General features: G+C 43.2%; 1 protein-coding gene across 1 annotated transcript; it reads right to left on the bottom strand.

Moving 5' to 3' along the window:
* Positions 1-6214: 6214 nt before the first annotated feature.
* LOC126278444 (sugar transporter SWEET1-like) lies at positions 6215-6875 on the bottom strand (the record flags this gene model as incomplete). The annotated part of the gene is made up of 1 exon (XM_049978560.1): positions 6215-6875. A coding segment is annotated over one exon (642 nt), but the record flags the coding sequence as incomplete, so codon positions are not given.
* Positions 6876-16607: the final 9732 nt, after the last annotated feature.

The raw sequence follows: 16607 nt of genomic DNA, 5'->3' as shown, positions 1-16607 counted from the left end.
ATCTCAATCACTTAAATACATTATCTCCAAAATTTTGTTACTCTACATCAATTATTTTCTAGGTGATGTAATTTTTTTCCGTCAGTGTAATTTTATTCTTAAATAAAGTGAAATCTATCGAACTGCACCTTTTCGTTCGCCAATCTGGAGTGTTTAAATTTTGATTTGTTACAAATATTCATATCAGCTGAGTGTCTCCGTATACAGACGTACCGTCGCACATCAGAGTGACGGCACTGTGTCAAAGGGTGCCTGCGTGGTTTCAGCCGGCTGCTCTGCCAACCGAGCTGTTTGGAGGGTAAGTACCAAACCGCTGCGACTGACCGTAAAAGCCACACGTTAGAGAGCACACCGCCAAATGGCCTTCGTGTGGCGGCATATATTTTCGTGGTTTAAACGTCGCGTGAAACGCTGTAAGTGTGTGATAACTAGCGTGGCAAGGCCAACGTACACTGCTAAACTGCCGAAACCCCCAGAGCAGGTGCGCTGTTCCGTCGCTTTACGACCGCTGCCACACGCCAGAACGTTTGTACTAAACACCGAGCGATACTTCGGTTGTCGCACAAGCTATGCCTTTTTCCTCGCACTTCTTTCTATGATTCGTTCAAATTCACATGTAGTGATCTCGGATAGACGTAAGTAAAGCATTTTTTCATAAGCGTAGGAAATCCTGGTCATATAAAACTTTTTTTCAAAACATTATTGTCAGGTATTCACAATTTATAGCTGGAGGGTCCTGAAAAGAAGCAAGTGAGCCTATTTCATGCGATTAATTCATTTTAGCCAGGAGATCTCGCTCTTTCTGGTTCTCAGGTATCAGATTAGTCTAATGATCTTTCAGAACTTTCCTACTGAGCAAGATGAACTGCGACCAGAAGGGAGCTGCCCTTATCAAGCCTCATCATTAAAAGCATGCACTGAATCAGGATACCAAACGGAACCAAAAACATCAGTTGCCTTCTTTTATGTAAGTGTAGAACATGATACATTTTGTAGGCAAGGGTTGCTTTATAAATTATTACAACTTATTCCACGCAGACGCGGAACAAAACTAACTGACGACATGTTAGTTTAAGGACATTTACAGTTAAGACAGGAAACTATACTATCTTTCCCAAAGTATTGGAAATGGCTTACCCTAGCATTTCGCCCTCGCTTCTCGAGCTAAGGCCATCCCTAACCTAAAAAAGAACGCAGTAAAACCCGTCAAAGTAACGTAGTGACAATTAAAATAATTTATAATAAAAAGTCGGCCTCGCTATAGATAGCCAGTAGCTGGCGCCGGCAACAGACGCGTCCTTCCCAGACTGTCTACAATACAGAGAAAGTGTGACACTGTGGAAAACTCTTCCTCGTTTAATGCCACAAATGTGGAGTTTTTGCTAAGTGTTTTAATTATTTTTATAATAAATTAGTTTAACATATACTACATTCTTACTTTGACGGTTTAAGTGGGTTCTTTTCTAGATTAGGTATAGCCTTATCCCCCAATATATTTTATCAAACACGCTGGCACATTTGTGAGTCAAGCTTTAAATACCAGGATAGAAATGTTGGAAATAGCTTCAGCCGGTTTAAACAGAACCTGTAACTACGGATCTGACTTATTGTGGCCAGTAGTCCCGTAATTAGAGGTTACAATTTAACAAAAAAGAAAAAGAAAAAAAACCGAAAGTTACAAGTTATTATGTGTCCAACAGATTGGCATACAGAGCCATTCGTGTCTGTCGTAAGGTGCAGCCAAAATACCTTTGGATCACATTACACACTACACTTTCTTTCAACGTACACTTGACGAGAACATAGCAGAAATAACATACTCCAAAAGCTCTGAGTCACAAGCGGGGACCGTCAGCGGAAAAAAAAATTCCACATCCTTATGCCAGATTGAAGAGTGCGCTGCTACATGCCAGAAGAATGTTCATATACCCAACGTTCCGTAATTGAACGACGTATTCCTTGTGCAGCGAAACAGTAAGACCAAGACATTCCACTCTCGAAACAGCCTGGATTGTTACTGAAAATTAATTCAGTGCTATCGATGAATGGCAATGCCCGAGACTGCTCCACATCCCGAAAAAATGGCTCTGAGAACTAAGGAACTTAACTTCTAAGGTGATCAGTCCCCTAGAACTTAGAACTACATAAACCTAACTAACCTAAAGACAAAACACACACATCATGCTCGAGGCAGGATTCGAACCTGCGACCGTAGCGGTCGCGCGATTCTGGACTGTAGCGCCTAGGACCGCTCGGCCACCCTTGACGGCCACATCCCGAAGAAACCCCTCGGTTTGACAGGCCTCTGGCAATTTAGATTACCCTGAATCGAATCGAAGGGGCCATGGAATATGTGCAGACACTCTCCACTAGTGGGGCAAATCTTCATCATCATCTTGTGACTGTGGCGCGGAAAGCCAGACAATTTTTCATGTTGTATAAACACGTCCCGCACATGTCTGCTAGGATCCTTTCTAAGATTTCCTGGCAGCGACGACTGATGGGATAAAATATATAAAAATCTTGATATTCGCCTATAGCTTCTGCGATTTGTGTTATATTCAACTGGAGAGCTGTGTTAAAGTATTGATATGTAGTAGTTTAGTTATCTTTGTATATACTTGGGTTCCAAAAGCTTAATTTATGCAATACGATACATAAAGAAACCAGATAGTCAACATTTACAGCTTTTTTTACCATACCAGTCCTTCCTATACTCAGTGTCTACGCCAAGTGATAGCTGACACCATTTACAAATGATCTATTTTTTTCAGTCACCAATACCCTCAGTACTTCTCCTCTCCTCCCAGATTCTTATCATTTGAATACGTCCAGAAACTCTGGAGCAAACTGCTCTGTCACTTGCGTCTTATCGAAAACAACCCCGCAGTCTACAGGAAGTTAAAATTGTATCTGCTTCTCTCTCGACATATCCGAGCTGTCTTCATTCTGCCCTCCAATAGGCTTGTATCTCTGTCATTTTATCAACACTACCTTTGGTCATCTCATCTCTATTTTTTTCCTTCCATCTCAATTACTAATTATACGCTATTACGACGGTGAGTCAAATGAAAACTTTAAATATTGTTTTAAATATTATTTATTGTCCAGAAGTGATACAAAGCTGTATCAGTTTTCAACATAATCTCCCCTCGCTCAATACAAGTCGTCCAGGTTTTACTAAGTGCATAAATTACTTTAGAAAAAAAAATCTTTTGGTAGTCCGCGCAACGACTCGTGCACCGCGTGGCGTACCTCTTCACCAGATCGGAACTTCTTTCCTCCCATTGCGTCTTTAAGTGGTCTAAACACATAGAAATCACTTGAGGCAAGGTCTGGTGAGTATGGTGGGCGAGGAAGACACTCAAAATGCAACTATTGTACGGGCAGTGTGGGGCCTCGCATTCTCATGATGCAACAGGACACCTGCTGACAGCAATCCACGTCGCTTTGATTTGATTGCAGGCCGCAGATGTTTCTCTAGTAGATCTGTGTATGATGCACTGGTGACAGTGGTCCCTCTAGCCATATAATGCTCCAAAATGCGCCTTTTTCGTCCCAAAAGGTAGTCAGCATAATCTTCCCTGCTGATGCTTCTGTTCAAAACGTCTTTGGTTTTGGTGATGAGGAATCGCGCCATTCCTTGCTCGCTCACATCTACATCTACATCCATAATCCGCAAGCCACCTGACGGTGTGTGGCGGAGGGTACCCTGAGTACCTCTATCGGTTCACCCTTCTATTCCAGTCTCGTATTGTACGTGGAAAGAAGGATTGTCGGTATGCTTCTGTGTGGGCTCTAATCTCTCATTTTATCCTCATGGTCTGTTCGCGAGATATACGTAGGAGGGAGCAATATACTGCTTGACTCTTCGGTGAAGGTATGTTCTCGAAACTTTAACAAAAGCCCGTACCGAGCTACTGAGCGTCTCTCCTACAGAGTCTTCCACTGGAGTTTATCTATCATCTCCGTAACGCTTTCGCGATTACTAAATGATCCTGCAGCGAAGCGCGCTGTTCTCCGTTGGATATTCTCTATCTCTTCTATCAACCCTATCTGGTGCGGATCCCACACAGCTGAGCAGTATTCAAGCAGTGGGCGAACAAGCGTATTGTAACCTACTTCCTTTGTTGTCGGATTGCATTTCCTTAGGATTCTTCCAATGAATCTCAGTCTGGCATCTGCTTTACGGACGATCAACTTTATATGATCATTCCATTTTAAATCACTCCTAATGCGTACTCCCAGATAATTTATGGAATTAACTGCTTCCAGTTGCTGACCTGCTATTTTGTAGCTAAATGATAAGGGACCTATCTTTCTATGTATTCGCATCACATTACACTTGTCTACATTGAGATTCAATTGCCATTCCGTGCACCATTCGTCAATTCGCTGCAGATCCTCCTGCATTTCAGTGCAATTTTCCATTGTTGCAACCTCTCGATACACCACAGCATCATCTGCAAAAAGCCTCAGTGAACTTCCGATGTCATCCACCAGGTCATTTATGTACCTGTATATTGTGAATAGCAACGGTCCTATGACACTCCCCTGCGGCACACCTGAAATCACTCTCACTTCGGAAGACTTCTCTCCATTGAAAATAACATGCTGCGTTCTGTTATCTAGGAACTCCTCAATCCAATCACACAATTGATCTGATAGTCAATATGCCCTTACTTTGTTCATTAAACGACTGTGGGGAACTGTGTCAAACGCCTTGCGGAAGTCAAGAAACACGGCATCTACCTGTGAACTCGTGTCAATGCCCTCTGAGTCTCGTGGACGAATAGCGCGAGCTGGGTTTCACACGACCGTCTCTTTCGAAACCCATGTTGATTCCTACAGAGTACATTTCTAGTCTCCAGAAAAGTCATTATACTCGAACATAATACGTGTTCCAAAATTCTACAACTGATCGACGTTAGAGATATAGGTCTATAGTTCTGCACATCTGTTCGACGTCCCTTCTTGAAAACGGGGATGACCTGTGCCCTTTCCCAATCCTTTGGAACACTTCGCTCTTCTGGAGACCTACGGTACACCGCTGCAAGAAGGGGGGTTGGTGGAAGTAAACCCAGGTTTCGTTCCCACTAACGACTCTTGCAAGGAAGCCATCACCTTCTCGTTCAAAGCGCCGAAGAAGTTCTTCACGAGCATCAACAAGTCGTTCTCTTATTTCAAGAGTCAGCTGCCGTGGCACCCATCTTGCAGACACTTTGTGAAACTGGAGCAACTCATGCACAATGTGGTGTGCTGACCCATGACCAATCTGCAAACATACTGCAGTATCATTCAGTGTCACTCGGCGGTTTTCCTTAACTATGGCTTCAACTGCTGCAATGTTCTGTGGAGTCACAACTCGTTGTGCCTGACCTGGACGAGGAGCACATTCCACTGAAGCCACACCATTTGCGAACTTCCTACTCCATTCAGAGACTTGCTGCTGTGACAAACACGCATCACCGTACTGAAGCTTCATTCGTCGATGAATTTCAATAGGTTTTACACATTCACTACGCAATAACCGAATAATAGAACGCTGGTCTTCCCTGGTGCAAGTAGCAAATGGGACGATCATCCTTATACTGATACTGCGAAGGTAGGTGTGCATCCGCACAATGCTGCCACCTACAAGCCATTCTGCACACTGTTTGCAGCACGCTTACCAACTTACAGGATAACAGCGCGAAATTTCGATTTGTTATTAAAAATTTAAGGTTTTATTTGTCTCGCCCTCGTATTTCTTGGACTTTGTCTCACCAGCCAGTTCCTTCTTCCCATCAGATTTTTTCTGTATTGCCGCGATAGACCGATACACCTCCCCTTGGTGTATAAATGAGCGAACACTGACGTTACAAATTTGCAGGAAGAAAAGGGGGAAAGGAAAGCAATAAACAGCAATATGAGATTTTCACTCTACAGCGGAGTGTGCGCTGATTTAAAACCTCCTAGCAGATTAAAATTGTGTGCCGGACCGAGACTCGAACTTGGGACCTTTGCCTTTCGCGGGCAAATGCCCTATCAACTTTTTTTTCTGATAAAGATTCGGAAATACGTTAACAGTTTTATTGCAATAAATAATTTAAAACTTACCAAACACAAGTAATGAACATACTTTGCAGTTTGGAATCTACTTGCCATCAGTTCCATATATTAAAACTATATGTACATAATGTATACATATGTAATAAAAATTTGTTAACTCTAGAAACACATCTGCATTAATCTTACTTCTTTTCTTCTTTTTCTTTTGGTTTACTTGGATAAATCACAAAGAGTGACAGCTGAATGGCACTCAATACGAGAGCAACTGCATTCGGGAACTGAATGAAATGATTTTTAATTATGATCCCGTACAAAAGCCATTCTGAAGAAATTACTGTCCCTGACAGTATTAACGGAAACGGTAGAGAAGCACTGCTTTTACTTCTTATGATTTTACCAAGTGAAAAAAGTGGCGATCCAATAAGAAGCAGCAGTAACACAGTTACAATTATTCCAAATCTATGTTCAATTAAGTCTGGATCTTCCCACCAGGCATACGCCACAAAAACAGCACATATCAAAAAAGAATTCCATACGTGCTTCAGAACAGATTTCTTATCATGTGTATATAAATAATAACACAGCAAGTAGCAAACATTGAGCGTTATTCCAGCGATGTTCACTGACACCATTGCTGGATCATTCAAGATTTTTGCATAAACATACATAAGAAGAGAAACTGCAATACCGCCGATGAATGGTGTGTCTGCCACATTTTCTGTTGATCCCTTTTTTACTATGTCCTTGCAAATAAATACGTCTGAAAAAAACTGTCCAATCGTCGTAATGCTAGCGCATGTGCCAACTACAGTCCTGGAAATTGAAATAAGAACACCGTGCATTCATTGTCCCAGGAAATGGAAACTTTATTGACACATTCCTGGGGTCAGATACATCACATGATCACACTGACAGAACCACAGGCACATAGACACAGGCAACAGAGCATGCACAATGTCGGCACTAGTACAGTGTATATCCACCTTTCGCAACAATGCAGGCTGCTATTCTCCCATGGAGACGATCGTAGAGATGCTGGATGTAGTCCTGTGGAACGGCTTGCCATGCCATTTCCACCTGGCGCCTCAGTTGGACCAGCGTTCGTGCTGGACGTGCAGACCGCGTGAGACGACACTTCATCCAGTCCCAAACATGCTCAATGGGGGACACATCCGGAGATCTTGCTGGCCAGGGTAGTTGACTTACACCTTCTAGAGCACGTTGGGTGGCACGGGATACATGCGGACGTGCATTATCCTGTTGGAACAGCAAGTTCCCTTGCCGGTCTAGGAATGGTAGAACGATGGGTTCGATGACGGTTTGGATGTACCGTGCACTATTCAGTGTCCCCTCGACGATCACCAGATGTGTACGGCCAGTGTAGGAGATCGCTCCCCACACCATGATGCCGGGTGTTGGCCCTGTGTGCCTCGGTCGTATGCAGTCCTGATTGTGGCGCTCACCTGCACGGCGTCAAACACGCATACGACCATCATTGGCACCAAGGCAGAAGCGACTCTCATCGCTGAAGACGACACGTCTCCATTCGTCCCTCCATTCACGCCTGTCGCGACACCACTGGAGGCGGGCTGCAGGATGTTGGGGCGTGAGCGGAAGACGGCCTAACGGTGTGCGGGACCGTAGCCCAGCTTCATGGAGACGGTTGCGAATGGTCCTCGCCGATACCGCACGAGCAACAGTGTCCCTAATTTGCTGGGAAGAGGCGGTGCGGTCCCCTACGGCACTGCGTAGGATCCTACGGTCTTGGTGTGCATCCGTGCGTCGCTGCGGTCCGGTCCCAGGTCGACGGGCACGTGCACCTTCCGCCGACCACTGGCGACAACATCGATGTACTGTGGAGACCTCACGCCCCACGTGTTGAGCAATTCGGCGGTACGTCCACCCGGCCTCCCGTATGCCCACTATACGCCCTCGCTCAAAGTCCGTCAACTGCACATATGGTTCACGTCCACGCTGTCGCGGCATGCTACCAGTGTTAAAGACTGCGATGGAGCTCCGTATGCCACGGCAAACTGCCTGACACTGACGGCGGCGGTGCACTAATGCTGCGCAGCTAGCGCCATTCGACGGCCAACACCGCGGTTCCTGGTGTGTCCGCTGTGCCGTGCGTGTGATCATTGCTTGTACAGCCCTCTCGCAGTGTCCGGAGCAAGTATGGTGGGTGTGACACACCGGTGTCAATGTGTTCTTTTTTCCATTTCCAGGAGTGTATATCCTTATAATCTTCAAGGGGAATCGCCAATTTATTTCTCTCCTATACTTTTTCAATAGATGCAATGCTCCTTGTATTTACGTCAGCTTACACACGTGTTGCCGCGCTGGTTCTAATGTAACTTTCTACTCTCAAAATTGATGCACAGCCTCCGTCCTCATAGGCCAGGGTATCTGCTATGCTATTTAAACTGGTCCATCGTCTTGTACATTTATCTAATCAGCTGCAGCCTTGACGATTCGTTTCGACATTATGCAACGTCGGTTTCTCGAACAAGGTCAATTCACCCTCCAAAGCGGCAAGCGACCGCGATTAAGTTTTCCGGTTTGGTACCCTTTCCCCCACCCCTACCAATCCTACTCAACATTCGATGAAGATTGACTGATGTTTTGCGCAATAACCTCCAGTTGTCTAAACTTACACAGCGATAAATGACTTGTATCTAGTAAAAACTTTATTATATGGTCTAGTAATTTACAGGTTTTTTTATGTACACTCCAAATGCTCCCATATGACGGAGCCGAAGTTCACAAAAATGCAATCCAGTTTCTTATCTGTGCTATCAAACTAATTTTGAAACGACGTGCGTAGTAGATGTAAGTTCAGTGGTATGCATCTCTCTTCAAAATCGAGAAATATGATGCAGCAAACAGTTGTTCATATTACAGCTTTTTTTTTGCTAACTGTCGTATCAGCTCAGCTACCCAAGCACGACTCACGCCCAGTCCTCACAGCTTTACTTCTACCAGTATCTCGTCTCCTACCTTCCTAACTTTACAGAAACTCCCCTGCAAACCCGGCACACATGGAAGTTTCATATCAGCGCACACTCCACTACAGAGTGAAAATCTCATTATGGATGGATCTCCCAGGCTGTGGCTAAGCCATGTCTCCAAAATATCCTTTCCTTCAGGAGTGCTAGTTCTGCAGGGTTTACAGGAGAGCTTCTGTAAAGTTTGGAAGTTACGAGACGAGATACTGGCTGAAGTAAAGCTGTGAGGACGAGGCATGATTCGTACTTGGGTAGCTTAGTTGGTAGAGCACTTGCCCGCGAAAGGCAAAGGTCCCGAGTTCGAGTCTCAGTACAGCACACAGTTTCAATCTGTCAGGAAGTTTCAATAAACAGCAGTGTTCTTTCACACTACATTATACAGGGTGTTACAAAAAGGTACGGCCAAACTTTCAGGAAACAATCCTCACACACAAATAAAAAAAAAGATGTTATGTGGACATGTGTCCGGAAACGCTTAATTTTCCATGTTAGAGCTCATTTTAGTTTCGTCAGTATGTACTGTACTTCCTCGATTCACCGCCAGTTGGCCCAATTGAAGGAAAGTAATGTTGACTTCGGTGCTTGTGTTGACATGGGACTCATTGCTCTACAGTACTAGCATCAAGCACATCAGTACGTAGCATCAACAGGTTAGTGTTCATCACGAACGTGGTTTTGCAGTCAGTGCAATGTTTACAAATGCAGAGTTGGCAGATGCCCATTTTATGTATGGATTAGCACGAAGAAATAGCCGTGGCGCGGTACGTTTGTATCGAGACAGATTTCCAGAACGAAGGTGTCTCGACAGGAAGACGTTGGAAGCAATGGATCGGCGTCTTAGGGAGCACGGAACTTTCCAGTCTATGACTCGCGACTGGGGTAGACCTAGAACTACGAGGACACCTGCAATGGACGAAGCAATTCTTCGTGCAGTTGACGATAACCCTAATGTCAGCGTCAGAGAAGTTGCTGCTGTACAAGGTAACGTTGACCACGTCACTGCATGGAGAGTGCTACGGGAGAACCAGTTGTTTCCGTACCATGTACAGCGTGTGCAGGCACTTTATCAGCAGCTGATTAGCCTCCTCCGGTACACTTCTGCGAATGGTTCATCCAACAATGTGTCAATCCTCATTTCCGTGCAAATGTTCGATTTACATATGAGGCTTCATTCCAACGTGATCAAATTGTAAATTTTCACAATCAACTTGTGTGGGTTGACGAGAATCCGCTCGCAATTGTGCAATCACGTCATCAACACAGATTTTCTGTGAACGTTTGGGCAGGCATTGTTGGTGATGTCTTGAATGGGCCCCATGTTCTTCCACCTACGCTTAATGGAGCGCGTTATCATGATTTCATACGGGATACTCTACCTGTGCTGCTAAAACATGTGCCTTTACAAGTACGAAACAACATGCGGTTCATGCACGATGGGGCTCCTGCACATATAAGTCGAAGTGTTAGTACGCTTCTCAACAACAGATTCGGTGACCGATGGATTGGTAGAGGCGGACCAATTCCATGGCCTCCACGCTCTCCTGACCCTTTTGACTTTCATTTATGGGGGCATTTGAAAGCTCTTGTCTACGCAACCTCGGTACCAAATGTAGAGACTCTCCGTGCTCGTATTGTGGACGGCTGTGATACAATACGCCATTCTCCAGGGCTGCATCAGCGCGTCACGGATTCCGTGCGACGGAGGGTAGATGCATGTATCCTCGCTAACAGAGGACATTTTGAACATTTCCTGTAACAAAGTGAAGTCACGCTGGTACGTTCTGTTGCTGTGTGTTTCGATTCCATGATTAATGTGATTTGAAGAGAAGTAATAAAATGAGCTCCAACATGGAATGTAAGCGTTTCCGGACACATGTCCACATAACATCTTTTTTTTTATTTGTGTGTGAGGAATGTTTCCTGAAAGTTTGGCCGTACCTTTTTGTAACACCCTGTATACTCTGAGAGGCGTACGATAAAGAACTGTCATTTAAAATTATCATCCTCTGTTCTATAGAAAGTTAGCTATTGGACTTTCCTTGTTTTTACTCGGGTAACCGTTTTGTAAAGGCGACAGAAAATTGATTTTTTGTATTAAAATCTTTTTTTCATTTGAAAAGGAACTTGTCGAACTAATTCATCTTTAATGTCTAAGTGTTCCAACTTTTATACTACCTATCACACGGAGAGGCAATATAAGATCGTTTATGCACAGAAATGATCAATACGAAACTTTTCATGTCGTCCAACAATATTCCATGCAACAAATACTCTGGAGTAGAATTTATAAGTAACACAAGAACATATCACCATTACAGTTCGTTTTCCATTTGACCAACCTACTTTGTTACAAAATAACCTGACTACATAAACTCTCTTCGTTTTTCTATCTAAGATATGACCAGCTATAATCAGAATTTGCTACTACAGTTCCACTACTTTTCTCAGTTTTGTAATAGACTCTAATACAGAAAAGGACATTGATTGACAGTATTGTTGGATACACTTCTCAGGGATGTCGTGCCGAATTCAGACCAACTGGTGAGTTACATCGTCTAAATCCCGACTAGCTTGGATGAACCTGCCTGAAATAATGCTTCAAGCGTCCTCAATTTGGGAGAGATCCAGCGACCTTGCTGTTCAAGGTAGGGTTTGGCATACACGAAAACAAGCAGTATAAACTCTTGCCGTGTGCGAACGGGCATCATCCTGTTGAAAGGATAAGCCCAGAATGGCTTGCTGAAAAATAATCCCAGAATGGCTTGCACTGAAGGGCACTTCTAGGCGGTAGACGTGTCTGAAGACTCCATGGACAGTGGTGGGATACAAACCTGACCGTCACCTGCCATACGGCCTGACAATCAGGAGTGATGATTTGGGGTGCCGTTTATTTTCGTAGCAGGACCCCTTTGTTTGTAATTACTGCCACCTTTACACCACAGCTGTACTTCAACGATATTCTGCGTCCCATTTTGTTCTTCATGGCAAGCCATTTTTTGCTTACATTTCAGCAAGACAATGCCCGCCCTCGCAGGGCGAGAGTTTCTCATGGTTATCTTCGTGCTTGTCAAACCTTACCTTACCTAGGAAGGTCGCCCGATTTCTCCCCAATTGAGAACGCTTAGATCATTATGAGCAGGCCCTTTAGCCATCACGGGATTATGACGATCTAATGTGCCAGTCTGACAGAATTTGGCTCGATATCGGTCAGGGTAATATCCGACAACTTTGTCAGTCAGTTCCGAGCCAAATAACTGCGTGCCTAATGGCCAGAGCTGGACCAGCGCGTCATTGACTTGCTTAGTCTATGAGCTCCTTCTCTTGAATGAATCATCCAAGTTTTCTGAAATTGTAATCATTTGTTTGTCTCTATACGTATTAATCACCTGACTAATTTCCGTCCCATTCGGATAGTTCCATCGTGGTGTATCGTCTTTCTCGTCTTAGAATGCACATTCCATGTATTACAATGCCTTTTATTTACAGCATTAATGTCTATAAACATTTTATCGTAATTATTTTTTGTCACTCTTATAATTATTGAAACACTTAACATTACAGGTATAACAAGAGCTTGATGTTTGAGCTACATAAAACGAACATCCCGTTGATTCCCTCCAATGCATTTTCCCCTTTAATCTCTTTTAACTTTCAATTTCTTTAATATTAAATTCTGTAGACATACTAAGTTACAGGTATTCACGTCAACGTTTTCCTACAGAATTTCTAAATAAACATTTTGCCTCCTTATATCAATCTGAATTCAGAAGAACAATTTCAAACTACCCATATATTTTAATTTGGTTTCTATTTTTTCCCGAAATGAGTAAGTTATCCACGTACAACATGATGTTAACCTGTCTGCAAAGAATGCTGATGCAAATCTCATAACAGTGAGCTCTGCTTTAAACAAAGCCCGTGTTCTTAAGACATTAGACACGAAAATATTTCTTTATGTGTCTTATCTATGCCACTTGATTTTACATTATATCTCAGTTTACTGAAATTCTTGTGAATTTCTTGTTTCTCTTTCTTTTATTAATGTTAGCTTTCTCGTGTTCCCGTTGACTGTATTTATGACGTTTAAGAACCATGGACCTTGCCGTTGGTGGGGAGGCTTGCGTGCCTCAGCGATACAGATGGCCGTACCGTAGGTGCAACCACAACGGAGGGGTATCTGTTGAGAGGCCAGACAAACGTGTGGTTCCTGAAGAGGGGCAGCAGCCTTTTCAGTAGTTGCAGGGGCAACAGTCTGGATGATTGACTGATCTGGCCTTGCAACATTAACCAAAACGGCGTTGCTGTGCTGGTACTGCGAACGGCTGAAAGCAAGGGGAAACTACAGCCGTAATTTTTCCCGAGGACATGCAGCTTTACGGTATGATTAAATGATGATGGCATCCTCTTGGGTAAAATATTCCGGAGGTAAAATAGTCCCCCATTCGGATCTCCGGGCGGGGACTACTCAGGAGGATGTCGTTATCAGGAGAAAGAAAACTGGCGTTCTACGGATCGGAGCGTGGAATGTCAGATCCCTTAATCGGGCAGGTAGGTTAGAAAATTTAAAAAGGGAAATGGATAGGTTAAAGTTAGATATAGTGGGAATTAGTGAAGTTCGGTGGCAGGAGGAACAAGACTTCTGGTCAGGTGATTACAGGGTTATAAACACAAAATCAAATAGGGGTAATGCAGGAGTAGGTTTAATAATGAATAGGAAAATAGGAATGCGGGTAAGCTACTACAAACAGCATAGTGAACGCATTATTGTGGCCAAGATAGATACGAAGCCCACACCTACTACAGTAGTACAAGTTTATATGCCAACTAGCTCTGCAGATGACGAAGAAATTGAAGAAATGTACGATGAAATAAAAGAAATTATTCAGATAGTGAAGGGAGATGAAAATTTAATAGTAATGGGTGACTGGAATTCGAGTGTAGGAAAAGGGAGAGAAGGAAACATAGTAGGTGAATATGGATTGGGGCTAAGAAATGAAAGAGGAAGCCGCCTAGTAGAATTTTGTACAGAGCACAACTTAGTCATAGGTAACACTTGGTTTAAGAATCATGAAAGAAGGTTGTATACGTGGAAGAACCCTGGAGATACTAAAAGGTATCAGATAGATTATATAATGGTAAGACAGAGATTTAGGAACCAGGTTTTGAGTTGTAAGACATTTCCAGGGGCAGATGTGGACTCTGACCACAATCTATTGGTTATGACCTGTAGATTAAAACTGAAGAAACTGCAAAAATGTGGGAAATTAAGGAGATGGGACCTGGATAAACTGAAAGAACCAGAGGTTGTACAGAGTTTCAGGGAGAGCATAAGGGAACAATTGACAGGAATAGGGGAAAGAAATACAGTAGAAGAAGAATGGGTAGCTCTGAGGGATGAAGTAGTGAAGGCAGCAGAGGATAAAGTAGGTAAAAAGACGAGGGCTGCTAGAAATCCTTGGGTAACAGAAGAAATATTGAATTTAATTGATGAAAGGAGAAAATATAAAAATGCAGTAAATGAAGCAGGCAAAAAGGAATACAAACGTCTCAAAAATGAGATCGAGAGGAAGTGCAAAATGGCTAAACAGGGATGGCTAGAGGATAAATGTAAAGATGTAGAGGCTTATCTCACTAGGGGTAAGATAGATACTGCCTACAGGAAAATTAAAGAGACCTTTGGAGAGAAGGGAACCACGTGTATGAATATCAAGAGCTCAGATGGCAACCCAGTTCTAAGCAAAGAAGGGAAGGCAGAAAGGTGGAAGGAGTATATAGAAGGTTTATACAAGGGTGATGTACTTGAGGACAATATTATGGAAATGGAAGAGGATGTAGATGAAGACGAAATGGGTGATACGATATTGCGTGAAGAGTTTGACAGAGCACTGAAAGACCTGAGTCGGAACAAGGCCCCCGGAGTAGACAACATTCCATTAGAACTACTGACGTTCTTGGGAGAGCCAGTCATGACAAAACTCTACCAGCTGGTGAGCAAGATGTATGAGACAGGCCAAATACCCTCAGACTTCAAGAAGAATATAATAATTCCAATCCCAAAGAAAGCAGGTGCTGACAGATGTGAAAATTACCGAACTATCAGTTTAATAAGTCACAGCTGCAAAATACTAACGCGAATTCTTTACAGACGAATGGAAAAACTGGTAGATGCGGACCTCGGGGAGGATCAGTTTGGATTCCGTCGAAATGTTGGAACACGTGAGGCAATACTGACCTTACGACTTATCTTAGAAGAAAGATTAAGAAAAGGCAAACCTACGTTTCTAGCATTTGTAGACTTAGAGAAAGCTTTTGACAATGTTGACTGGAATACTCTTTTTCAAATTCTAAAGGTGGCAGGGGTAAAATACAGGGAGCGAAAGGCTATTTACAATTTGTACAGAAACCAGATGGCAGTCATAAGAGTCGAGGGGCATGAAAGGGAAGCAGTGGTTGGGAAAGGAGTGAGACAGGGTTGTAGCCTCTCCCCGATGTTATTCAATCTGTATATTGAGCAAGCAGTAAAGGAAACAAAAGAAAAATTTGGAGTAGGTATTAAAATTCATGGAGACGAAGTAAAAACTTTGAGGTTCGCCGATGACATTGTAATTCTGTCAGAGACGGCAAAGGACTTGGAAGAGCAGTTGAACGGAATGGACAGTGTCTTGAAAGGAGGATATAAGATGAACATCAACAAAAGCAAAACGAGGATAATGGAATGTAGTCCAATTAAATCGGGTGATGCTGAGGGAATTAGATTAGGAAATGAGACACTTAAAGTAGTAAAGGAGTTTTGCTATTTAGGAAGTAAAATAACTGATGATGGTCGAAGTAGAGAGGATATAAAATGTAGACTGGCAATGGCAAGGAAAGCGTTTCTGAAGAAGAGAAATTTGTTAACATCGAATATAGATTTAAGTGTCAGGAAGTCATTTCTGAAAATATTTGTTTGGAGTGTAGCCATGTATGGAAGTGAAACATGGACGATAACTAGTTTGGACAAGAAGAGAATAGAAGCTTTCGAAATGTGGTGCTACAGAAGAATACTGAAGATAAGGTGGATAGATCACGTAACTAATGAGGAGGTATTCAATAAGATTGGGGAGAAGAGAAGTTTGTGGCACAGCTTGACTAGAAGAAGGGATCGGTTGGTAGGACATGTTTTGAGGCATCAAGGGATCACAAATTTAGCATTGGAGGGCAGTGTGGAGGGTAAAAATCGTAGAGGGAGACCGAGAGATGGGTACACTAAGCAGATTCAGAAGGATGTAGGTTGCAGTAGGTACTGGGAGATGAAGAAGCTTGCACAGGATAGAGTAGCATGGAGAGCTGCATCAAACCAGTCTCAGGACTGAAGACCACAACAACAACAACAAGGTTGATTTGTTCTTCTTCGTCTGAACTAAGTCCTTTCTCTTCAACTGACATTTAGAATTTATTTTTGTACTAACATTTCCCATTGGAGGAATCGTTTCTGAGTATATTGAACTTCGTATACCTTTCTGAGTTCATTGTAAGTTTCCTTCGGATTTAATGAACCTAGTGCTGCGCTAC

The sequence above is a fragment of the Schistocerca gregaria genome, chromosome 6 (genome assembly GCF_023897955.1).
Source record: "Schistocerca gregaria isolate iqSchGreg1 chromosome 6, iqSchGreg1.2, whole genome shotgun sequence".
Lineage (NCBI taxonomy): Eukaryota > Metazoa > Arthropoda > Insecta > Orthoptera > Acrididae > Schistocerca > Schistocerca gregaria.
The sequence above is the reverse complement of the archived record's forward strand: the minus strand, read 5'-3'. Positions and strand labels throughout refer to the sequence as shown.